The sequence below is a fragment of the Cydia strobilella genome, chromosome 14 (genome assembly GCF_947568885.1).
Source record: "Cydia strobilella chromosome 14, ilCydStro3.1, whole genome shotgun sequence".
Lineage (NCBI taxonomy): Eukaryota > Metazoa > Arthropoda > Insecta > Lepidoptera > Tortricidae > Cydia > Cydia strobilella.
In genome coordinates, this window is record NC_086054.1 from 9,465,601 (window position 1) to 9,492,485 (window position 26,885).

At 38.0% G+C, this 26,885-nt stretch overlaps 1 protein-coding gene across 7 annotated transcripts; it reads left to right on the forward strand.

Moving 5' to 3' along the window:
• LOC134747178 (cleavage and polyadenylation specificity factor subunit 6) lies at positions 1-25,793 on the forward strand. 7 transcript variants are annotated; one of them, XM_063681757.1, is made up of 15 exons: positions 1-114; positions 222-428; positions 7,311-7,526; positions 13,607-13,721; positions 14,480-14,682; positions 15,279-15,344; positions 15,890-16,066; positions 16,808-16,922; positions 18,801-18,905; positions 21,048-21,142; positions 21,658-21,903; positions 22,441-22,649; positions 23,171-23,212; positions 23,756-23,854; positions 24,248-25,793. In XM_063681757.1, exons 1-15 carry the CDS (start codon positions 49-51, stop codon positions 24,456-24,458), a joined length of 2,172 nt encoding a protein of 723 aa, XP_063537827.1. In that variant the 5' UTR covers positions 1-48; the 3' UTR covers positions 24,459-25,793. The 7 variants fall into 7 exon arrangements, with proteins under 7 accessions (XP_063537827.1, XP_063537830.1, XP_063537829.1 ...); XM_063681760.1 differs by having other exon boundaries at positions 24,272-25,793; XM_063681759.1 differs by having other exon boundaries at positions 16,808-16,904.
• Positions 25,794-26,885: the final 1,092 nt, after the last annotated feature.

A 26,885-nucleotide genomic window follows, 5' to 3' on the forward strand; every position in this document is an offset into this window, starting at 1 on the left:
GCTTTCCTTACCGGCCTTACTTACCCTTCCCTTCTAGTCATTGTCAAAATGGCGGACGGAGGCGTCGATATAGATTTGTACGCTGACGATATAGAATCGGATTTTAATAGACAGGTAAGCTTATTATAGTAAACTACGATATCGTTGTTTGTCTTGAACAGTGAAATGAAACTTCGGAAAAAGTCACACCATAACTAATGCGAATGTGCGGCATGTTTCAGGATGAGTTCGGAGGTGAGAATGTGGATTTGTACGACGACGTAATTTCTGCGCCTGCATCGAAGCAAGAGGAAGGAGATGGACCACCGAATGCTCCGCCGTCGCAGCATCCTCCGGAGGAGACTAACGGCAACGCTCCTTATCACAACAACTCACAACACCACGGGCATCATCGCCGGGCACAGCTTTACGTCGGAAATCTCACTTGGGTTTGTACCTGATTTTATTCTATCTTAGATCAGTTGTAAATATAAGACTATGTAGGAGTGGTAATTAAATGAAAATGTCATATATAATTGTATTTATACTGCGTCCATTAACTTATATATAGAGACGGGCCACGGGCACTAAGAATGGTGCTAGTTCAGCGGTATCACACACGAATTTGAGCCAATCGTGCAGTCTAACGCAATTGGTGTAGCCGGCTAACTAGAGTGGTAGAAAATGGAACCTAGGTTCTTAGAGTAAAACAATATACTTAATAGTAAAAATATGTAAAATATATTTAACTAATTTCTGTCAGTACACAAGTCTAAACCAATACAATATCGTCACTGGCCTTAACATTCTCAAATTCCAATCTTCGTCCAGCCAAACAATGAATTCCAGTAGCGGGTGCTACTGCGGGCTATGCAGGCTCACCAGGCGCAAGCAGATAAAAACTTCAGTAGCGAATATACAGAAAATAAGTAGCTTCAATCATGCGTTCTTAGATTTCGGGTCTGAATCTAACCCAAGCCTCATTCAGTTACAAGAACCAGTGATGTACAAATAAGACTTGGATTAGGTTTAATTTAAACAGAAACTTGAATACTACACAACACAATTACACAATTATTTTTTATATACAATTATACCAATTTTACCTGCATTAGACGCAGCCCTCGTTAACCTTTTACACAAATCGTAAGCATTGTCACATTAAATAAATAAAAGAGTTGTGCTATTTGCAACAGGTACGCAAAGGGACCCTATTACTAAGACTCCATTGTCTGTCTGTCCGTCTGTCACCAGGCAGTATCTCACGAACCGTGATAGCTAGAAAGTGGAAATTTTCACAGATGATGTATTTCTGTTGCTGCTATAACAACAAATACTAAAAACAGAATAAAATAAATATTTAAGTGGGAATCCCATACAACAAACGTGATTTTTTTGCGTAATGGTACGAAACCCTTCGTGCGCAAGCCAGACTTGCACTTGGCCGGATTTTACAACCGGCCAGTGCGCGCGGTGACTGCACTATGCAGGTTTGTCATGTTACATCGCGTTGTGGCGTTAGACTGCACGATTGGCTCGAATTCGTGTGTGTGTGACACCGCTGTACTGGCTGTCTTAGTGCCCGTAAGGCCCATCTTTATGAAGTAATATATAAGTCAATGACTGTGTTACAATTGATGAAAACTGTTGTTATTTTGTGCATTTTAGCATGTTGCTAGTAATTCTTACAGTATTAATATTCTTGAATGATTGGTGGCCCATTCCGTTACTTTCGTAAAGGAATAGTAAAATTGTGTTTATGTTAAAACAATGATGGGCATTTAGCACTGTGACAAACTTATATGATGATGCATTGTTTATATTTCATTTGATTACCTCTTCCAATAGTGAATGATTCTCATGGTGATGTTTTTTTCTGATGAGGGGACATTCACTGTTAATATTTTATTATTAAGCTATTGTTTTGATGGATATAGGTACCTACAATAATTTTCGTGTTGGGGAAAAATATATTCAGTGACATTATCTTTAACCCTGTGAAGTATATTAACATCATACTAAATTAAATCTAATCAATATAGTATTACTCATAGTTAAATAGTTGATTATAGTTCACATGCATGATTGTGTGTTAAGTGTATTGATATAAATTTATTTGTCCTTAGTTGAAGCTATTTTCATATGGGTTAAAGTAATGATAATATTGATAGGAAGCAGAAACAAGTTTTACATTTAAACAAAGCATTTTTGTTTTTGTGATTAACAAAATAGGGCAGTCAAATTTTGAATTATTATTTGTAAACAATAGTAGCTATATCAGACATTGATTAGTTTTAGTTATTAAAGTTCAAATCATTATATAAAAGTGTGACGAACACTTGTGTAATTATTTAATTTAGTGTACAATAACATAGAGTAACTTGCCTTAACATTATGCAGCTTACACTGTTGGCGGTCCTAGAAACTATGAAAACTAGGTGACTAATGCTGAGGCAGGTTCCCTTACGATAAAAATTGTTGCGTAAAAGAAATGGTCAATATAACTTGTTTTTGCTTTCATACCTATGTCCAGGAATAGGGGATGTTTTTCACTGAAGCATGGCTTAGGTATATTGTCCCTTTTAAAATTTGCTGATAGTATTTTAACATCATGTCACTTAAAGCCTGATGCATAATTTTTTTACATGATAGGTATTATAAGCTGATCTCTTTCTAAGTAAAGAAATTGGCAAGAGGTGTCTGCTTATGTGTTGTAAAATAATATGCAAAAGGACCTTGGTGTTACCAAACCAGTCAGTAAACTGATGTGTTTACACATATCAATCAATACATTTTTAGGGCAGCCAAATATTGTTTCAGTAACAAATAATGGTGGATAAACAGAAACACACAGATCAATAGTACAATAATTGCTTTAGTTGAGTTTGGTAACACCCTAAGACATTCACTGCTTTACATCCCCGTGCAGTGAGTGTTAAAACAAATATGTATTTGCACTAAAACTCTGGGTCGTATCAACACTTAGGTTTCAATTTATCTTTTCTTGAAAGTGAATGTCAACCTAAAAAAAATTGGCTGATATAATGCCAATTTTTTGTAAAAAGAACAGACATGTTATGTTTTTCTGTGTCTATATGACCCCTTTATGTGAGTAATTTATGACATCGCCCAATATTTAGCCAATAATGTACCAGTTGTAGAAAATCTAATTAATTCATGAAAAAAAAATGTAAGAGACAAATTTTCCTTAACTATTAGCTTATTTCTCCCAATAATGTAATATTATCAATTATCAATTTTGGATTTTTGTGAATGGTTATTTATTTATTTATTTCTTTAAGGAGTTATTTTCTAGATTTGGTACTAAACACAATGTTCTTGTTTGTATCAAATATTTCAATAAATCTTTTTCTTGTACTTATGTGTGCAAGGATTATCTTGAACTTGTGCTGATCCTTTTATTATTTTTTATTTTTACATAAGTCAATAACAAGTATTTATAAAAAATCTACATTTCAATTAAAGCATTAATTATTTATGCATATTTTTAAGAGAAATGAAATGCCTTGCAGTACTACTTATGGCAACACACTCAATTGACTATTGGTACACCTTGTAATAATACCATTACTTTGAGGTGGCAAATGGTCGGTAACGGTGTCATGATCATGATGGTATCTCTTATCTGCAACATTTTTGCTTAAATTATGTCTAAAACCAGGGTTTTTTTGGTAGTAAACTATGTTCTAAAATACCATAAAAAATAACTTTAATGTAGGTTGTCATTGTCTGTGGGTTTTTTTCTTTATTGCTATATCTGTACTAAGAACGTATATGTGCCATTTTCAACCAAAAGGTACCACATTGTCGCTTGTCAATAAGGTTGATTTCAAATTGAAGCTATATGGAAATGGCGCCTTATTGACAACCGACAATAAGAGTACCCTTTTGATTGAGAATGGCACATATAATACTTGTTAGTGTTTATAATAGACGTATATACACATTTCTTTTGCACTTGTACAATGACTAACTTTAGAACATTTTAACTATGAGGGAACATTCGTAATATTCGTATAGAAATTGGCACATAATTTGCAATGATATTATAGATATACTTTAGAACTCTTTTTTTCTCTCAATATAAATTTGTGGTACAATAATGTCTTGGGGTCTCTTTATGATAATTGCTATATGTAACAAAAAAAAATGTAAAGCAGATAAAAATTTGCTGTCCTATACCTAGCAGAATTTATTAAATAGCTACCTAAATTTTTAATTAAAGTAATATCTTATCTTAAAGATTTTATTAGAAATATGTCATGCAAAATATTGTAGTTGCAGTATATTTTAAAACATTATAAATGAATTTGCAGTTAAAACTGTTATGAAACAATTCTTATGCTAATAGAAGAGATATTTCCATCTTTATTGTCTTGATTATTGTGTTCTTTTTTTTGTGATGGTAGTTTTATTCTAAAGTTATGTAGATGTTTTAAGAAAACCAATTATTCTTATAGCCTAATTGTAGACATATGTTTGTTAGGACATCATTTGCATTAATAATACTTGTCTTTTGCCTTTCATAACAATTTAATAATAGATATATATGTATATCTATTCTAAGATGAGGTAATTCATTAGATTTCGTTTATATCGCACCTACATAAATAGTATATTACACTTTAAAAATTGTTAGTCTTACTGTCTTTTTGTTAAGCACAATCAAGACTTGGAGAGATCATACATACAATTAAAAAATTTAACACACACTTATGCTGCCCTCTCTAGCCCTGCTAGCGCTATCTCAAAAACAAAGTCAAATGGTTTTGAAAATAGAATTATCAGCTATAGGAACTTAAGGAAGCTGTTAACAATGAATTTTCTTTTGAGATAGCGCTATTTGGCTTAGTAGGGCAGTATGTTTCTGAAAACTTTGATTGTGCATTTTTTCTCTGACACTAAACTCATATAAAATTTTAGTAAAATTAGCAGACGCAATGACATAAGATACTTAAGTTACATTCAAAATTATAAACTAATTTTTGGTTCCGACAATTCGGTATAAACCTCAACATGAAGTTGTAAATATCTCTAAAATGAATACTGGTTTTGACACATTTATAATATAATAATAATATTATGGAGTTTCCAAATCTTTGTCCCTGTTTGATAACACAAGTCTTAATGGTGACAGGAAAATTTTAATTTATTCGATGTATGTATTTATTTATTTGGCTATGTAACATTGTTACAATATTTTATTTAAAAAAATGTTACACACAATCGGTTTAGTGATCAACCACACACAATGTTAACTGAACCCTTCCAACTATTCCAACCACGGTTATAAATGTCGGTATTCTCACCAATAGAGTACATCGTAATTGAAACTTGTTCACTAATTTACAAGGCTTATTACTTTAGACAATTTGTGACACATTTTAGGTTGACTATAGAATTTAACTTGAATTTGACCAAACTAGAATACAGATTTTATCTGATACTACATATCAACATTGGATTGGTGAGCTGGTGACCGTTTTTATTATGCTCTCATACAATGTTTTTTTTGAGAGTATGAAATGAAGCGTTGAAAACCTCTGGCCAATGGCCGGATTGTGTGGAATGTATTAACTTAAATTTCATTTTGGAAGCAATTATAGAAAATCTGTAGTCATGATTTTCCTGTCTTGTATTTTTTCCACTGTTATGAAAAACTACTCATTTTCTATCCGTTAACTAGATTAAGAATATTTTATAAAATCTAACATGTCACCAATCCAATGTGTGTGTGAATCCTGAAATGGTGATATAGATAATCTAGGAAACTGCTAAATTATGAATAATCTATTTTAGTATAGATACATTTGCCTGACATCCTGCTTATATTTTATAGCAAACAAAATCTTGGGCACTAAAATTTACTAGTATTTTGTATATTTTTTTTAATGAACAGTCACAAAGTATGATTTCGAATATGCCTAAAATTTTGTTTATTTTTTATCACTAATGTTTTTCCTTATCAGGTTGTGCATCGAGGTAAGACGTTTTACTGCTTGTTTTACGTAGTTGATTGTCTTATTTTATTTATAAATTATATTTGATTATTTTTATTATGTTGTGATACTTGATAAATGATAATATTTGCACTGATCTGTGTTCATGTTCCTTTGTACCTTCGTAAGTTGTGTAGGATGGGTGTGGATTATCGAATCTTGGATATTTTGTGACTGACGGAAATTATGTCGCGCTTGTTATACTAAACGATCTCCTAATGTTTAATCATACAATTATCTAAAACTATTGCCATTGTTTGTATTGAACATTGTATTGTCAACCTATATTGGGTGCCTCGACGAATCAAAGACCCTTTAATAACCGGATGTTAAATGAGATGTTAGATATTTCCTGATAATGTTACAAAAAATAAATCCGCGAGTTTGAATATGTATTGTAAGTTACATAACGTATGGAAAGAGTTCTATCTAATCGCACAATTCATGTTAAAAACCTGTCTCGGCATTCTGTGATTTTTGACAGGTTATATAATTATTTAACTTTCTCTTGTAATAGTAATACCTATAAATATAGCTATAGCTACAATTAAAAAAAATCGTTTTCTGTACGTACTATTTTTAATGCTGTACAAATGTGTAAATTAATTACTTATTGAGAAAATTTGGCGTATTAATACTAATTTGTTGATATTATTATCTTAAAAGAATTGGTTAAAAATGTCTGTAGTTATCATTGTTTCAAGGAATTAGTTCCCTTTTATTATCCTATTAAGTGGAGGATTTTCTGATTAGTTGAGGGTTTAGCAGCTGTGAACTGCTTCATTACTAATTATATCAGTAGCCTTGGTAACAATCTGTGATATGACAATAAAAGACTGGTTACATACAAAACTGTTTCCTTTTTTCCCAGCGTGTCCTCTTGCGGATAAATTTTGACGTCAAATTAGGAATCATACGGCAGATTACACCTGCTAATAGTAATAAAAAATTGCGGCTGCTTTAAAAGTTGATAGGTATATTGTAAAGTGTTATAGGGTTTTTGAAATGGGGATTATCTTGCGCTTTTGATACCCGGTATTATTCTCCATTTGCGCATAAATTTAGTTTAGATCTGCCAACTTTTGCTATTCCAAAGTACATCACTATCAAATAGGGAATCTTAAAATAGGTGCATAGGCAAGATTCGTCTCACGTCTATTAATATACGATCGTGTTTGCGTAATGAGGTACGTACTAACGTATTTGTCTACTATGTATAATTATGCTGAGTCATCACGTACGTATTTCACATTCACTGTTTTTAGGTAACTGTTGGCTGCGTAGCTTAGTTTTGGATACAACTTTTTTCAGTGGGCAACCGACCAAGACATAGCTGACGTGGTCGCTGATGTGGGTGTGACCGATTTCCAAGATGTCAAGTTCTTCGAAAACAGATCCAATGGCCAGTCCAAGGGCTTCTGTGTCATTTCTCTGGGCTCTGAACAGTCTCTCAGGATGGTCCTGGACCGTCTGCCCAAGAAAGAAATTCATGGACAACACCCGGTTGTCACTCTGCCTACTAAACAGGTAAATAAATAATAGTAAAACTGATGTAGACTTGTGACTGCTAAAGAACCAATGAAATTTAAAAACTTGGTGTACCTAGTCGGCTCATAAGTTCTGTCACTGGCCTTTAAAATTTAAATTTGGAACTCCTAAAACAAAAACCGTTCTGCATTTGAATTTCGAATCTTTATTAAATATTTGAGTAGTATAATTTTGCAATTTTCTGTTTTCTTCAACATGGAGTGGACGCTTAAAGATAGCCGTACCGCAATAATTGCACTATATCGTTGTGGTCACTCGCCGACTAAAATTTTTAAGCTACTTGAAAATTTAAAATTCTCTCTAAGATTTGTGTATCGTACCATAGAAAGATACAGTGAGGTCTCTAGTTTAAATGACAAGAAAAGAAGCGGTCGTCCGCGTACAGCTAGGACTCCAGCGGTTGTACAAGCAATTAGGGCACGCATTGCCAGAAATCCCGCTAGGAAACAAAAAGTTATGGCCCTCCAGATGGGTTTGAGCAAAAACACGGTGAAAAGAGTGCTTAATCAAGACCTGAGACTTCGTGCTTATAAACGAAAAACTGGCCATCTTCTCAATGGACGGCTTAAAGCTTTAAGGCTTAAAAGATCTAAAGCTTTATTGAAGAAGTACGCTAAAAATAAGCACCGTTGTATACTGTTTTCGGACGAGAAAATTTTTGACATAGAAGAAAACTGTAATAAACAAAATGATAGAGTGTACGCTCGCAATAGTAAAGAAGCGTCTAATAGCATTCCCCGTATTCAAAGAGGTCATCACCCTTCATCTGTGATGGTTTGGCTGGGAGTTTCTTATGCGGGCGTCACTAGTATGCATTTTTGTGAGAAAGGAGTAAAAACTAGTGCCAAAGTGTACCAAGACACGGTGTTGACTAATATTGTGAAACCACTATCCCATACGATGTTTCTAAACCAGCATTGGGTTTTCCAGCAGGACTGCTCCAGCCCATAAGGCAAAGTCTACACAAGCCTGGCTCGCCTCCAATAAAATCGACTTTATACGGCATGAAGATTGACCCTCCTCTAGCCCAGATCGTAATCCTTTAGACTATAAAATATGGCAGTATTTAGAGGAAAAGGTGTGCTCAAAACCTCATGCAAATCTAGACTCGCTGAAAAAATCTCTTGCTACGGCAGTGGCCAATATCGACATGAAAGTGGTGCGTGAATCCATTGACGACTGGCCACGAAGACTTCAAGCCTGTGTAGATAATTATGGCGGTCATTTTGAATAAATGTTATACATTTAGATTCTCTAGTTTATAAGCTTTCAAACGCTGTACAAATTATACGGAATAAACTTAAACTTTTGATTTTATTTGATACTATGTATATGACAGAACTTATGAGCCGACTAGGTATTTTAATTTGGGTTATTTCCAAGTTACCATGGTACCACCAAGTGGTTTCCAGTGGTAGCTAAGCTACTGAAAAAAGAATTCTCAGTAGGTAGTTACTACCAAAATATTTATATGTTCAATACTGAAAAAAAATCCTACATGAATACAGATTGGATTATTTTTACCGTCGGCAGCAGATTCAGTAAGCTGCTCTAAACTTGATGCTGCGCCAGATTTGCACGTTGTTCAACTTTAGTGAAAATAACCCTTTTTAAGGCGTACTGTACTTCTTTCTACACTAGCAATCTGTGGGCTTATTTTACTCAAAAGTCGTTTAACTCCGTAGTCTCCCTACGCGTCCAATATAATAACGCGTTCAGGGTGATGTTGCGGCTCGGCTGCCGCGCCTCTGCAGTGCATCGAGCATGTTCGCAGAAGCGCGCACCGATTGCTTCTATGCCACTCTGCGCAAGCGGTGCGCGGCGATGCTCAGCAGAGTGCGCGCCAGCCGCAACAGCGTCCTGGCCATGATCGCAGACCGGCTGGATTGCCTCTATATGAGTCACTGTGTAAGTGTTCATATACGGGCTCCAGCAAGTAAATGATTGTATATAATTTAGTGTAATTTTTTAATTTATGTAATTTTAATTTAATTTATAACTTGTTGGAATTTAATTTATAACCTATTTTAATTTAATTGTAATTTTTAATTTGTGTTATTGTGGACCATTGTTGTCTGGAGTTAAATAAATGATTATGATTATAAAACTGAACAAAGATTTTTGAATAAGTTTATTGATGCAAGTATGAAATAATTATTACACAAATTTGTTTAGCCACGAACACCAAAAATAAGAGCAATTTTTATACACACATCATTTTACTGAATCTCCTGTTGACGTAAAACATTCCAACTTCATATTTATCAGTATTGAACATTAGAATACTTTAGAGAGTGTTTAAATAGGCTTCATGATGAACTAGTGAGAAAAATAACCCCCAGTAGTTACCACCAACTCACTTTGGTGGTGAGTGGTGACTACTGAGAATATTTTTCTCAGTGGTAAAAGGCGAGAAAACTATTACTAGTGGTATATAGGTGGGCACAAATCATTCGCATCTGTCCCTCAGTCCAATGTGGCGGTGAGAGATGACGGTACAGTCAAGGGCATAAATATATGGGGCATTTTCTATGAAAAGGGACCTTATTGTCGATGGCGCTTACGCCGCACAGCGTCGCGCGGCATAGTATTTATATCGGAGCATTGTTTATAATGGCGTAAACGCCATCGACAATGAGGTCCCTTTTTACACACTTTTATTTAGCTTCACTGCGTATATACCTACCTTTGTTTAAATCTTTTAACTAAAATTTGAACCACTTCATCTGATTCAGTTGAAATTTGAAGTACTGTCGTAATTCCGGTGACAATGCAATAATATGCTAACATGGAGGTGTTCTGATGATGCAGCCGGTAGATAGCCAAAGGAACTCCTCGATGGAAAACACAAACACATCAAATTTAGGCTCATTATAAAGGTCTCAAGAAGTACTCGATAGACGTGTAAACGAGAAGAAGTACAGTCAGCAATAAGTGTCACAAAATTTTTTTTTGACAGTTACTTGTTATAGAAAATACCACATATATACATTCCCAAAGTTTCAAAAATATGTGTACGCTGTTACACCTCAGACAATAAAGTCATGTCCACATATTTTTGAGCCATTTGTCTGGATCGATATTTTTGCCTTCGACTGTACATCAACTACAGATGTAGTGCATAATTATTTTCCATCGTATTTTCACGGAAACGTACGAACGTGTAGGTATTGCTATTTCAGTCAGTCACTGTACAATAAGTACTGAGGTTGACTGAAGTAGCATGAAAAATGCGAATGTTTCCGAGAAAATACGATCGAAAACAGTTGAGGCATTTTCTATGAAAAGGGACCTTATTGTCGATGGCACTTACGCTGCACAGCGTCGCGCGGCATTGTATTTATATCGGAACATCGTTTATAATGGCGTAAGCGCCATCAACAATAAGGTCCCTTTTTATAGAAAATATCACAATTATGCACTACATCTGTACCTACGCTGAATCACAATTTTTCAATATTATTTCCGACTACAAAATGGTATGTATCACTGGTTTTCAACAGCAGTTGGTACTTACTTTTTGAAATGTCGCTTTACATAGGCGTGCTTCTAATATTTGAAGGCTTAAGATCGCATCATCGGATCCTGACCTGATGGCAATAGGAATAACTGTTTTAACAAAAATAAAAATGTTAATAGGCTCAGCCCTATGTAAAATCGGGGAACATAAAACAATTCCAACGAATTGAGAACCTCCTCCTTAGAAATTTTGAAGTCTGTTGAAAAGTAATATATAATATCTTTCACCACACCAGCTCGTAAATGCTCTGTGCTCTCTCTATTCTTCAAAATCCGATGAGAAAGTTGCATTTTATCCACAAGTGGCAAAGTTAGTTGAATAAAAATTTTGAATTTCATTTGAAGTGATAGTTATTTACTTGCGTTTATTTGGATTTGATTTGTAATTAGCAGTATTTTTCTCGCCTTGGGTGTGGTGAAAAATTGTTTCACTCTGTAGCAAAAATTCTCACAACGCCCTAGATTCCACTTTTGGAATCATTTGCTACGCTCGTGGTAAAATTTTGGAGTCTTTCGCTAGTTAACAACAACTTTGTCCCCTTTTAAAACAAAAAATAATAATTAAAAGAATGAAACGTTTTATTCGTTCTATTTAGACTCGTTCAGGCAAACAGATAGCAGGCAATAGATACAAGACACTATAGAATCAATCTTGATAACCTTTTGTATATGTTGTTATTGGCGGAACTAAATGCATGTTTTTGTAGGTATACAATCTTCTAAATAGGTTTTAAAACAAAAGTTTTTACAAACACATTCTGAGAAGCTTTAATAATAGGGAATATTACGCGAAACTCTGCGTAGGGGGCGCCAGGGCGCCACTACCACAATCTGAGGGTCTATCTTGAAACAAGAAAATTTCTTTATCTAACATCTCTGTCACTCTTGCATATTCGAGCGATAAAGAGGCAGATAGCGAATTTTCGGATTCGCGTTTCCCGGTATGTCCTCTGTAAGCAAACCGCCTTAAGAGGCCGTAGTCGATTTTGGAGCAAAAATTTTAAATTGATAGATTTAGTCGTTGCTATTATACACGTTTTGTTACGTAATATCTAATTTATCTAAATAACCAGTATGGGTTTCTATTAGCACGTCTTCTCATCTTGCCTTTTAATAATGAGGTCGCGAGCGTGCGTCACCGGTAATATATGAAAAGAAGGGGCAGTTTTTAAAAATTCATCAAAAATTTATGGTGGTAAATTATACAAATTGATGTATAAGAATAGTTTCAGCAAATGTTGTACATTGTTTAAGTATCAAAATTACGTTGAAATTAAGTCGATTTTCAGAGAAATTGTCACTTGTTTTGAAGTAATTTCTGGAGAAAATTGATTTCGTCTAACTTTCATTTACACTACTTCAAAGTCATAATAATAAAAATGTAGTCTGATAAACGTCAAGTACAGGATATGTGTAATACAAAATTACCATGTTTAGCCGTCCAAACTTTACGAAATTTACAAATAAGAGCGACAAAATTAGTGATTTACGCGCGTTTACCTAAACGTCCATCAGAAAAGCTAACATTACTAATTTAGTGAGTCTGTTTTCAAAAAATTGATCTGATAAAAGGTAAGATAAGAAGACGTGCTAATATAAACCAGTACTTGTTATTTCAATTAGGTAACAAAAGGTGTACAATTTCACCTACTAAATCTATCAATTTAACATTTTTACGACTAAAATCGACACCGGCCTCTTAATGCATCAATGTCATATTTTATTATCTCTGAAAACTTGTCAAAAATCTGTTAAAGGTACAGTATGTATAAGTTAGACTTATATTGACCGGGATATAGACCGTGATTACCTCTTGTATTATTTGTGAGCACCCGTGAACATGATGCATGTAACTGCGTCGAAATATCGGGAGCTCACAAATAATACAAAAGGTAATCACGGTCTATATCCCGGTCAATATAAGTCTAGTGAAACTAACCGTGAATCATTCAAAACTCTATGTATAAGTTACTCTATGGTTTACTAAAAAGGCTAGTCCTGCACTCTGGTGGCAGAACATCGCAGTAATATCCCCTATTATGCGTGCTGGTGGCCTAGCGTGCTACTTCCAAACTCAGGAGGTCGTGGGTTCGAATCCTGGCTCGTATCAATTTAATTAGAATTTAACGAATTATCATTTGATATTTTATTATATACTAGCACCTGCTCGCGACATTGTCTGTGTGGAATGATACTGATGATTGATAAGAACTATCTTATGTCAGGCCTCAAACTAATGCCATACCAAAATTAATGTAATTCGGTTTAAGCTTGAAGAGGTACTTTCGTATTTATAGTATTAATTAGTGGGGATTGGGCGAAGAAAAACAAAGAAAAAAATACTAATCCTTACTGAACTTTCTCAGGGTTGGAAGGTCAAATTCACAACACAAATTCTTTAGATTAGGTACGTCGCCCAAAGCGAACCCTGTGCTCCATTAGGAGCAATAAGTTGAGAAGGAATAAAATCCTCAATAATTCAAATAAATTAAAAATTGTCACAAGATGTAGGAGGTCCTTCAGAAGATGGTTGTTTTCAGGCGTTGAACCAGTTTGAGAGTCAGTCTAAGACGAGGGCCACTCCACCCGGGCCCAACAACCCCGGCATGCGCGGGCCTCCCCACCCAGGCGGTCCGCCCGGACCACATCCAGGAGGTAACTAGATACTTATTTGCTTATCGATATAGAAGGGCGAATATTCGAGCGTTCGTGTCAAAATTTATCTTCGTCCTACGATTATTATCGCAATGGAAGAACAAGTCTCAACACCTTTAATAAAACATACTTACCTTTCCACTTAGGCGGAGATTAGATGAGACGTGCGGGAGGGAGTCAACTAATAGCATTAGTAAATTTGTAATCCAGCGGAGAAGAGAACCATGTTATTGTTTGATTCCCGCGCGTCTCGCGGAGATGAGAGGCATCAGTGGAGAGGCAAACATGGTTATTTATTTTCATACAAGTTAACTGAACAACATTTTTATAACAACTTGCTGAGACGACAATCACGAAGAAAAACATTGTGAAAACTGATAATTTACCCAAAAAGATTTAATTGACTTTTCAAGTGGCTTTACATTAATTCTTAAAGCTAGTCTTCAAAAAGCTAGGGCTAGTTGAACAACTCGGGCTTTTGTGTCTTAAGGCAAAATTCGCGTCAGCCATCGTCAAAAGCATGAATAGTCGAAACATATTTGTTAATGCACTAGTGCCCTCTGGTTTAGAAATTGGCGGTTTTCAAACATTATTGCCATGAAGAGTTGATGATCAAAAAACGAAAATTATTTTCTTTTCAATCTCCGGTCCTATTCTACGGAGATTGAAAAGTAAGTATTTATCACGCGTCACGCGTAATTTTATCAGTTTCTAAACGTGTCATTCATGTGCAGTTTAAACCAAACCTTACTCACTAGATTTCTTCGGCCCCGGCCCCAACGGCCCCGGTCCCAACGGGCCTCGCATGATGATGCCGGGCGGCGGCGGCCACCACCAGATGCGCGGGCCCCCGCCCGGGCCTCCCCACCACATGCAACACCAAGGCCCGCCCCCGCACCATATGCAGCATCAAGGCCCGCCGCCGCATCAGGGGCCGCCGCAACACCGCCCACCAATGCAAGTAAGTAAAACACTAGCCGAGATGACAATGGATAAAAAATGTGTGACGTGATTATTTCCATGCATTATTTAACTTTTGTTTGGCGTTTTCTATTGTCTCATGGCTAGAGCATGTCACCTGTTCAGTGGCTCACTCTTTATCTTTATCTCTTTAAGCTCTCTTATCAAATACTGAAAAGCTTGAGAGAAAGGTGTGTGGGTGCAGGGTGGGATCAATGAATGTCTACTGGCACGACTTATCGGCCAGATTTGAACGCTTAGATAAATTTTGGACTGATTTTGTTTATCAGACTTACACGTAGATATACCGTAGATATAGAAAATGAGGTGTTTTTTTATTTTGGAGCTATTTGGGTTTTGATGGACGCCTCCAATGCACTTAAAAACACCTCATATTCAACATGTTAATAAATAATATGAGACCTATCTAATAAAAATAATGTAGAAATAATATTATAAGTCATTTAAGTCTGACTTGTCATAGACTCTATCAACCAATGTTTTGTCTGTTGCCGAATTTTCTAAATGAATAATTATTAGGATCGCCTTTTGACTTAAACTTTGAACATGGGCCTTAATACAATGTTACAAAACCAGCAGGGTCCGCCGCCTCACCACATGCAGCACGACGGACAGGGACCGCCGCACAGACCCCCAATGCAGGTGTGTGAGTGTGACTGTACTGTCAAAAAAGAAATACCTGACATACTTATTCCTAAAATGCGATAACACCAAGTGAAATAATCCTGGTGAAAAAAGTGTTAAATGGTTTGGTAAAATCAAATTTCCCGTGAGTTTAGTTTTGGAAAAGCTAGGTCCACATAATAGGGAAATTTTGCAATGTTTTCATTTAATGTCTTAATTAAGAAACACTAAAAACAAATGTCATATTAGTTTTACGAAGCAGACAGAAAATTATGCAAAATGCATTAGAGCCGTGGAAGATAATTTAACAAGAATGACGGCAGTCCCTGTCCTCAGAATATGCATGCTCTTGTGATTATCTGTAAAACAAATGCATGCCTAAAATCATCCCTGTGTCTTGACAGTTCCATAAGCATTCCAGTTACATGCCGTAAAGCTGCTGCTATATCCTGCACTCATATGTTTCGCAACTTGTTGGTTTTTCTGCTGTCGCCAGACCAAATACATAATTTAGACATTCATATTTTGTTCGTTCACCTCATATAATTGTGTCGTTGGAACAGTTCCAAGGGCCCCCGCAGATGCAGCGGGGCGGGCCTGGCGGGCCGGGCGGGCCGCGGGGGCCAGGCCCGGAGTGGGGCCCGCGCGGGCCGCCGCACCACATGCAGCCCCCCGGGCCCCCGCAGCAGTACGGCCCTCCGCAGCACCAGATGCCGCATCAGATGCCGCCCCCGCACCAGGTATGCTTTCAAAAAAGTCGCACTAAGTGTAACTGAGGCGGAGTATATGGCTCTAACGAAGGATTCTATGGAAATTGATATGAATACTCGCGTAAGGATTGTATTGTATTACATATGAAAACGTAACTTGTATCTAGATCTAGTTAGGCATCAGCAGAGTTCTTGTGTAGTACAACAGCAAAATATATGGTTTTATGATTATATGGGATATATTATATGGGAAATAATAAATATAATGGGAAAATAATCATAATAAAATAACTTCCTCAGTGAGCTTTTTATCCAATCTTGTATCATATCCTTCGAGGGTGGTACCGTTATCTTTATATGCGTTTGATATATGTACATACCTAAACCATACATTATTATAGAACCCTGTATAAAAATTCATCTTTCCCGTAAATATAAGAGTAAACTGAAACTGAAATGCCGTCAAAGATGTTATTTAAATTGTGATTACTTGTTATTAGATTAGCAGCAACTAAATATGCATAAAATTGTGACACTGTTTTCAATATTTCAAGGGCTCGTCTCGTAATGTTTTCTGTATTCTTAGCACAGGAGCGCCGTGACAGTATTTCGACGGCGAGACAGACTACTCGTCCCTCTCTAATTAATATTGCAGTTAGAAAAAGTCGGGTAGTCTATCTCGCGCGTGAGATACTGTCGCCGCGCTCCTGTGTTAAGCCTACTGTAGACTGTTCTATGATAATGTAATAATGATAATGATTGTTTCGTCAGCCGGGTCCGGGCGGCATGCCGCCGCACCACCAGATGGGTCACGGCGGCCCGGGCGGCCCCGGCCCCGGCCCCAGGGCGCCGATGCCGCAGCACCCAGGTATGAACGGTTACCCAGGTACGCAAACTCTTCCACTACTTGGCATGATCCCACCGGTTGTGGCTAACACGCACTGAAGGTTCACGGGTATACACAATTATATACACATACACGCACATAAATCAACACTTATTTATCTTGCTCGGAAACGTTTCACCAGCTTACAGAAATATGTAGTTGACGTTGTTAATCCAGTAAAAAAAACCGGCCAAGTGCGAGTCGGACTCGCGCACCGAGGGTTCCGTACATTACATAATTTTAACAATGTATTTTTTATGCGAAACGTGAAAGGTAAATTGCGGTTTACGATTTATGACGTATTAAAAAAAAACTACTTACCAGATCTCGTTCAAACCAATTTTCGGTGGAAGTTTGCATGGTAATGTACATCATATATTTTTTTCAGTTTTATCATTCTCTTATTTTAGAAGTTACTGGGGGGGGGGGGGGGGGGACACATTTTACCACTTTGGAAGTGTCTCTCGCGCAAACTATTCAGTTTAGAAAAAAAATGATATTAGAAACTTCAATATCATTTTTGAAGACCTATCCATAGATACCGTATGGGTTTGATGAAATTTTTTTTTTTGAGTTTAGTTCCAAGTATGGAGTCCCCAAAATTTATTGTTTTTTTTTTGTGAAAATCTTAATGCGGTTCACAGAATACATCTACTTACCATGTTTCAGCAGTATAGTTCTTATAGTTTCAGAGAAAAGTGGCTGTGACATACGGACGGACAGACAGACAGACATGACGAATCTATAAGGGTTCCGTTTTTGCCATTTGGCTACGGAACCCTAATAAAGCTCGCGTTAACTGACTTTGCAGAGTTTGATTTTGGCCAGTGCCATTATAATCGTCTTAAAAAAAAAAAAAACATTTATTAAAATTGTAAATAAATTGTACACTGAAGTTTTGATAACGGCCATAGGATGTCGGGTTTCTATTGGAGTCTATAATATATTGACCATAAATCATAATATATTGTTCATAATGTAAAATTTCATCTAAAGAGATAATTTTGTACAACTTTAATTAACACTAGGTATGTGTTATTGGTTTCATACAATATTATTGCAATCCAAGTCATAATAAAATTATAGTCAAGAACCGTACACGTATTAATAAAGTATTCACTAACTAAAACTAACCCATAGTAGTTATCAACTAAACGCACGCATTACTAATAATTACACATATGATATACATTGAAATATATAGTTTACAATCGAATGCACTTACTAATTTAGTATGTAATTAGGTAAATAAGGCTTGAGGCTACAGATCTAAGTAAATGTGATGATAGACCACATATACCGAAGATTTATTCTTGCGGTTCAAAAAATGGGCATAACTTTATGGCTTTTTAATTGAAATACCTAAGCCCACACAATATTTTGCAGCGGCCTTAGCACACAGCTTTTTTTAATGTTACTACTTTTCTGAGACAGAGTGTAAGAAGTGGGTTGAAGGCCTGCGGGCGACTGATTTGTATATGTTGAGAAAGTAAAAAAAATACACTGAAACTATTTTAAATTTTAAACTAGGTTTGATACCAAAACTAAGTGTATTCTAGAATACCACCGCGCAACTTCTTTACCAACTGCCTGAGTAAAGTCCTAAAATGTAAGACATTTCATTGATTGTTTAAGATGTATACCTAAAGTCGTGCACCGTATCGTCTGTATAATGTGCGGTAACTGTTTGTCCTTTGACGTTTGACAATTCAGTTACCACAAGGGATCTACAGCTATCAACTCGGGGGCACGATTTTTGATTAGACTTTACACTTTAACCAATCAGTGATCTTTGATTAAGTGGTAGACCAATAGTAGAGTATTTCGGTTTGAAGTGGATGGTAGCGGTGTAGTATATCGTGTTCTCCGTTGTCCCAGGCGTGGGCCCGGGCGCGCCGGCGCCGCACGTGAACCCCGCCTTCTTCAACCAGCAGCCGCAGCCCGCGCCCGGCCCGCAGCCGCCGCCGCAGCAGCAGCCCCCAGGTAAATATTATGGGGTTATTTAAGATTTGGCTTAAAAGGCTGGCATCCAAGACATAAAATTCCAAAAAAAACAAGAATTTAACACAATTCTAGGGATTGTCAGGGCAAGTTATGATGGCGCCATCTGGAAAATATTTCGACCGGCCAACCCTATTGGAATTGGAATGCTTTAGTTGGTCAAACCAAATTGTCAGTAAATAAGAACTAAAAAAAACTATACTCATCCTTGAACAAGTTTGGGAACAAATCAAATTATTTTATTAAATATTTTGATTTGTGTTTTTTAAAGTAGTCACACTACTATATATAAATTAAAAACTGTAATAGATGTCATATATTAAAGAAAAAGTGACGAAGCCCTCCAGTGGTGAAGGCCGGATTCGAACCGGCGTCTTTAGCTATCGCGGCTAACGCCATGAACCCCTAGGCCACCCCGCCACGGCGGTGCCCGTCCGAATTTCTCGACTATATGCCATCTTAGTAAGACTAGGCGTCTTTGACCAGCTCTAAGGGCAAGCAGTGCGCGCTTGCACCTCCTAAACGAACTCCTTACGGATTTACGTTGTAGCGAGAGAGACTGGTGCTGCCATCTATGAACAAGTTTGGGAACAAATCAAATTATTTTATTAAATATTTTGATTTGTGTTTTTTAAAGTAGTCACACTACTATATATAAATTAAAAACTGTAATAGATGTCATATATTAAAGAAAAAGTGACGAAGCCCTCCAGTGGTGAAGGCCGGATTCGAACCGGCGTCTTTAGCTATCGCGGCTAACGCCATGAACCCCTAGGCCACCCCGCCACGGCGGTGCCCGTCCGAATTTCTCGACTATATGCCATCTTAGTAAGACTAGGCGTCTTTGACCAGCTCTAAGGGCAAGCAGTGCGCGCTTGCACCTCCTAAACGAACTCCTTACGGATTTACGTTGTAGCGAGAGAGACTGGTGCTGCCATCTATGAACAAGTTTGGGAACAAATCAAATTATTTTATTAAATATTTTGATTTGTGTTTTTTAAAGTAGTCACACTACTATATATAAATTAAAAACTGTAATAGATGTCATATATTAAAGAAAAAGTGACGAAGCCCTCCAGTGGTGAAGGCCGGATTCGAACCGGCGTCTTTAGCTATCGCGGCTAACGCCATGAACCCCTAGGCCACCCCGCCACGGCGGTGCCCGTCCGAATTTCTCGACTATATGCCATCTTAGTAAGACTAGGCGTCTTTGACCAGCTCTAAGGGCAAGCAGTCACTTTTTCTTTAATATATGACATCTATTACAGTTTTTAATTTATATATAGTAGTGTGACTACTTTAAAAAACACAAATCAAAATATTTAATAAAATAATTTGATTTGTTCCCAAACTTGTTCATAGATGGCAGCACCAGTCTCTCTCGCTACAACGTAAATCCGTAAGGAGTTCGTTTAGGAGGTGCAAGCGCGCACTGCTTGCCCTTAGAGCTGGTCAAAGACGCCTAGTCTTACTAAGATGGCATATAGTCGAGAAATTCGGACGGGCACCGCCGTGGCGGGGTGGCCTAGGGGTTCATGGCGTTAGCCGCGATAGCTAAAGACGCCGGTTCGAATCCGGCCTTCACCACTGGAGGGCTTCGTCACTTTTTCTTTAATATATGACATCTATTACAGTTTTTAATTTATATATAGTAGTGTGACTACTTTAAAAAACACAAATCAAAATATTTAATAAAATAATTTGATTTGTTCCCAAACTTGTTCATAGATGGCAGCACCAGTCTCTCTCGCTACAACGTAAATCCGTAAGGAGTTCGTTTAGGAGGTGCAAGCGCGCACTGCTTGCCCTTAGAGCTGGTCAAAGACGCCTAGTCTTACTAAGATGGCATATAGTCGAGAAATTCGGACGGGCACCGCCGTGGCGGGGTGGCCTAGGGGTTCATGGCGTTAGCCGCGATAGCTAAAGACGCCGGTTCGAATCCGGCCTTCACCACTGGAGGGCTTCGTCACTTTTTCTTTAATATATGACATCTATTACAGTTTATACTCATCCTTTTCTTTTGCTAGTACTAGTGTAAGACAAAGATAGTATGATTTTCTCTGTATGTTTGAAATGAGACAGTCCTTTGACAAACTATATGTACCTAATTCGTTGCGTCCTTAGGTCCCGGCGCGCCATACGGACACGGGCCGCACGCGCCGCCCGCGCAGGGCCCGCCGCCCGGCGCGCGCCCGCAGCCCTACGGCCGACCACCACAGGTAACTGAAGTTTTATCACTTATTTGTGGTTTTTATGGTTTTAATAGGTATATCATTTTAATTCTAAGTTAATAAATAATGCATGGATTTTTACTCAAGTCTACTATCTGCCACTGTCGTATTGTCAGACGCCGTAACAACCTTGGCGAATTAGTTATAGTGGGAAATGAGGAAGGCGGTAGAAGTGACAGTAATGTGAAAGGCAAATGTGGATAAGAAAATGAAGGCATTGGACGCTAGTCACTCTATGGGAACTGTGCGCGTTGGGGGGTCTGCCATCTTGTGACCTAAATTGAAAACTGTAACTTGACATTGTCACTTCACACCAATAAAAAGAGTGCTCTTGTGCTAAGATTCAGCAAGAAAGATTCGTGCATTGAAAGATTCAGGTGATCACGATATAATAACGATTACAGAAATAAATCTGTAGGGTTGGCTATCTGCAGCGATCTTATAATTTTTTACTCGGCCACAAAACCTGTTGATCTGAAATAAAGGTTGATGTTTGTGCGCAGAGCTACCCGCCGAGCGCGGAGCCGGCGCGCGCGCCGCACCACGCGGCGCCGCTGGCGGGGCACGCGCCGCTGCACGCGCCGCTGGCGCCCGCCATCAGCGAGGCCGAGTTCGAGGAGGTCATGTCGCGCAACCGCACCGTCTCCTCCAGCGCCATCGCGCGCGCCGTGTCCGACGCCGCCGCCGGCGAGTACGCCTCCGCCATCGAGACGCTCGTCACCGCCATATCGCTCATCAAGCAGAGCAAGGTCAGTTCAGTTACTTCAGTTGTGTCAGTTTACTATGCGGGACGGCATATTAGGCATTGCTACAGAAGCGTACCGTTTAACGCGTAACAATTTATACTTTATTAATTATTTTTTCATCAATAAACAGCAAGGTAATCCTGATTAAAAGTAAGGAAGGTTTAATTTCCATAAATTAAAAATAGGAAGGGATAAAAGGGCTTTCTTAAAATCTGACCTAACTGTACAGCTAAAAGTGGTTATTTTCGAGTCAAAATATATTTACGTACCCCATGTAATTAGATTTTATTTGGACAAAGCAAAACTGCGAAACGAGCAAAAAAAGCAGGCGCGATTCTCTAATTTATTCCGTCCCTATTCCCTCAATGTCACGGCATGCATATTTTTGGTGTTCCTTTACGTTTAGAATAAATTTAAAAGTGGAAAAATTAGTGCCTCGGGTGATTCTAAGCTTAATAGCATCGTTCGCAGACGATTCTGCTTGTTAAAAAATAATTCCTTTACGTTGATTAAGTGTCAACTTGTAATATATGCACACAGGTGGCCCACGACGACCGCTGCAAGATCCTGATCTCGTCCCTCCAGGACACGCTGCACGGCGTGGAGACCAAGTCGTACAGCAGCACGGAGCGGCGCCGCTCCCGCTCCCGCGAGCGCGAGGCGCGCGCGCACCACCGCGCGCCGCGCCGGCGCGAGCGCTCCGCCTCACGCTACCGCGACCGCTCCCGAGACCGCGAGGACCGCGACAGGTACGTCACGTCTCATGCCACGCCGAAGGCCCGTTTACATGGACCAATTTCGTAAACACGATGAAACTACACTCGCATGACATATAAGTAGGCGATCAACAATCATTATCGCCTTATACTCGCGCAAAAAGTCGAATCACGTAACAGGAGCGAAACTGCTGCGTTTGCTGTCCTACTATGCCTTATCGAGACGGCCGCGTGACTTGTAGTTATATCTTAATCCCGTGGTAAATTTGAGCGGTATTAAAACACACCCTCTCCATTAAAACTGATTATATCCTAAATACTAAATTAACAGTTCGTTTTTTTTTCATCACAATATTTTTAGTATTTGGGATAAAGTAATATTCTCCTTATAAAAATGTAAGATTCAGACAAATAGAAAAGCCGTTCTGCTTACGACCATTGCAGCCATCATGACGTCGGATCTCAGAGCACGCAACACATATTTTTTTAGCAACCCATTAAAGTACACAGTAGAGTAGTGATTGTTGTAATGATACATAATCACTTGATTACAGGTATAGGGAAAGGTCGAGGGAGCGTGATCGCGACCGTGATGCGTAAGTGTTTCACCCTCCGCCCTACCTTACCTGAGATATCAAAAGGGTTTTACTTTGTCTTGTGCATTACATGCTTTCATTTGGCTTCTGGGTTCTGTTTGCTTATGTCATGCGTATCATATCAATTGACGTAAGATACGGGCTTATGTTTGTCACTATTGTAGTGACTACAAACGAGTGTCAGTTTTGTATGTGAAGATGACGAGTATAAAAGTTAATAGCGGCAATTCATTTCATGATTTGGGTTTGTGTAGTGTGGCTGCGTCACTTTCATTTCTTCCGACATGGCAACCAACCACGAAGTGAATTGAAAGCATAAAACGTCGAATCGTGACTACGTGACGTACGAAATAGGGAAGATTTATTTCCAAAGCTATAATGCAACTAAATAGGCAAAGCTTTGTCACTCGCAGTTTACTTTTAACAAGCAGTAAAGACAAGGCGCTTGAAAACAGGCGACAACACATCCGTGATATTTTTTAAAGTATGTTTATCAGTGTTGTTAGTAGTTGTGCGTGATGTGTAATTTTGTTGTTGTTGTAGGTACTACAGGGATTATCGCGAGCGCGAGCGTGACCGTTCCCGCTCTCGCGACCGTGAACGCGCTGACCATTACAACCGTGGACACAGCCGGGAAGAAAGGTATGCGAAATGTTTTATCTGGCTATAAAATGTACTAGTTGATTTGTAAGGCTTCATGGCATAAAAATATTAAAACTACTTTTCATTTCATTTTATTTTTGACTTGAGTAAATAAGATTTCATTAATAAACCAGAATAAATGTCATATACAATGCACACATTTCATTTGTCACATAAATAGGCACTATTGCTTGCGTGTATAAAATAAATAAATAAAACGAATGAATAAATTAAATTAAATGTCAACTTTCAAATTTTAAATAATAACCAATTTTTTTTATCTTTATACTTAAAAGTCCGAGACGAAATGATAAGTCAAAAATCCCTGTTACATACGATTTTTTGTTCTTTCCCATTTAACCGTCCAACTTTAAATGAATGAAATGTTTTCAGTACTAAAAAGAGCTCGTCCCTCAGGCCGCGCGGAGGCAAGTCGCCCGTGGAGGCGGCGGCGGAGGGCGGCGCGGGCGACGCGCCCAGCAGCAAGCGCGGCAGCGGCGCGGCGCCCTACTACGACGAGCGCTACCGCGAGCGCCGCGAGCGCGACCCGCCGCCCGCCGACCGCGACCGCGAGCGCGACCACCGCCGCGACGCGAGACACTAGCCCTACACCAGCCACACACACCGACGAAACTAATCACGCACGATTAAGACGAGCGTAGCGCGCTTACCAGTATCGACCTGTAGTGCATTAGGAACATACGTTGGCATATTGGCTGTAGATTTTTTTACTGCCCCTTCTACATTAAAATAACCCCCTAAGTGCTCAGATTATGACCCAGTTGCAATTACTTTGTGGACATTAAATTAATAGGCTTAGTTGTAAATGCGCTCGCTTGTCCTGTCTGAACCTGGCTCTAAATAAGCGTTTTTAATCAGTTGCTAGTGACGGACGCTTTGTCTTGTCTTTATCGTGTTATAATCGTGACTATTAGGCAATCTCTTGACGTTGCATCTATCGTTGTATCGTTGACGTAAAAAAATTGAAATATCACAGATTGTGGAGTCGAGATCGTATCTGTCGCAAAAAAAACATCGCGCACATCTCGCTAAGATACTTTTGCAGAAGTTAAGGGTCCATTTCTCGAATGGTATTTGTCTAATATTATTAGTGGGTCGTCATGGCAACCCATACGATTTGACAGTTCGTGGACTAATATTATTAGTCTAATACCGTTCGAGAAATCAGCCCCTGCTGTACTCTATGAACATCGACTTGCGACTACTGTTTACATAATACCCAGAGCTGTAATAAATGTTCAGTGTAATACCAAAGATAGATATAACTCCGTAATAGATGAATACAGTCTAAGGAAAAAACATGCCTCGAAAATCACAAAAATTTGATTCTCGATCAGATGGCGCCACTAGCTTTGGCCTACTCTCGTATAGAGGGCGTTGACGGTTTCGTTTGTTATTTATAATTTTAACGCATATCAGTGAAAGAACATGGGTCAAAATCATATAAAAATAATAATTGCAAATAAAAAAATCTTATCCATATTTAAATACATTTTAGCGTAATTTTATAAATCTTCATTTTTAGTTTTAAAGTATGTCGATAGATGGCAGTGAATTTACAGTGGTTACAAAATTTACTATGACAGTACCACTCTATCTTATTATATCCTCTTTGGTAATACACACGTTACATATGTATATACAGATCAACACAATGCACTTGTCAAGTATAAAGTTTGATACATGTTGAATATCGTTTTTAAGGCCAACCTGTATATTTGTGTCGTTCTCAAGTAAAAGGTACTACATTGTCGCTTACCATAAGGGTGAAATTTGCTGGCATCTCTATACGAATAACCTGTCAGAGCGTCCTTGTGGTAAGCGACAATGTGGTACCTTTTACTTGAGAACGACACATTTACTGATTCTAACTAAGTTTTTCCATGTCACACTATGTTTTGTATTAGTGAAATTGGTTGACTACATTGAAAATAAATGTATTAACTATGATATAATTACCAAGTTCTACTGTGACATGTTGAACATTGAACAATAACAACAGTGATTCAAGTTGCAAATCGCAAAAAAGAGAGTTGTTGGCTGTCGTGATCGTAACTAATTGTATATTGACTAAATAAATTATGTAGCCTGAAAATGTGTCGTGTAAAAACGCTGTTTTACCATCTTTATCACTAGAATGGCCACTGTAACAACCCCTGTATTAAATTTACTTTTGTATTGGAACCACATTCCATAATTGGACTCCTGGGGTTTAGGATTATTTTAACTACATACGTGAGAATTCACTGTTAAAGAGCTGAATCTATTTTCTTATTGCACATATGTGAATTTATTGTAATTTTGCAATAGGGAAATCGATTGATATCTCACTAGGTTTTAGTCATAGATTTTAAAATTTTCTTGTATGGACTGCTCCATACTAAATAGTTATATGACACTGATGATCTTAGGATTTACTTTGCATTAATGAACATAAATAAAATTGATGTATTAATATTAATAACTTTGTTTGATTTAGATTATTACGGTAGCTACCTCAGTATAGAATTTTTGCTTAACCTAAAAGGCTTCTCCTTACTCAAAAACGAAGTAAGAAAATGGTTATTCGGAATTGTTACTAACGCCATGAACAAAATTGACATCATCAGGACACCATACCTACAAAGTACAGCCGGGCCGTTCCTCTTTAATTAATACAGTTTGAATGAAAAAGACCGGTTGTCCTCTTGACCCTTTGACCGTCAAAAATGTCAACTGAAGAGTGCGACTACAGCCACAGAATAAATAATAGTACTAGGTACAGAGGTTCAATGTCTAACAAAACGCGCCTATGGTGGCGCAAGCGCGAGCAGGCGTCCGTTACGCGGCAACTACTCTGGCTAGACACCAAAATTGATGTGGGCCGCATGTACTTATAGCGACGCGACGAAATCGCGGAGTGAGCGACGCCTGCTACAGCCCAATATCAACCTTCGGCTATACCGACAAGGTTCACAATACGATAACGCGCCGCACATAGGCGTGGCGCTCAAAGGGTTAAAAAATTTCC

Coding starts and splice junctions, on each gene's coding strand:
- LOC134747178 (XM_063681757.1), top strand. CDS start 49: ATGGCGGACGGAGGCGTCGATATAGATTTGTACGCTGACGATATAGAA. Junction 14,683..15,278: donor AACACCGCCCACCAATGCAA/GTAAGTAAAACA, acceptor TTACAAAACCAG/CAGGGTCCGCCGCCTCACCA. Junction 22,650..23,170: donor GACCGCGAGGACCGCGACAG/GTACGTCACGTC, acceptor ACTTGATTACAG/GTATAGGGAAAGGTCGAGGG.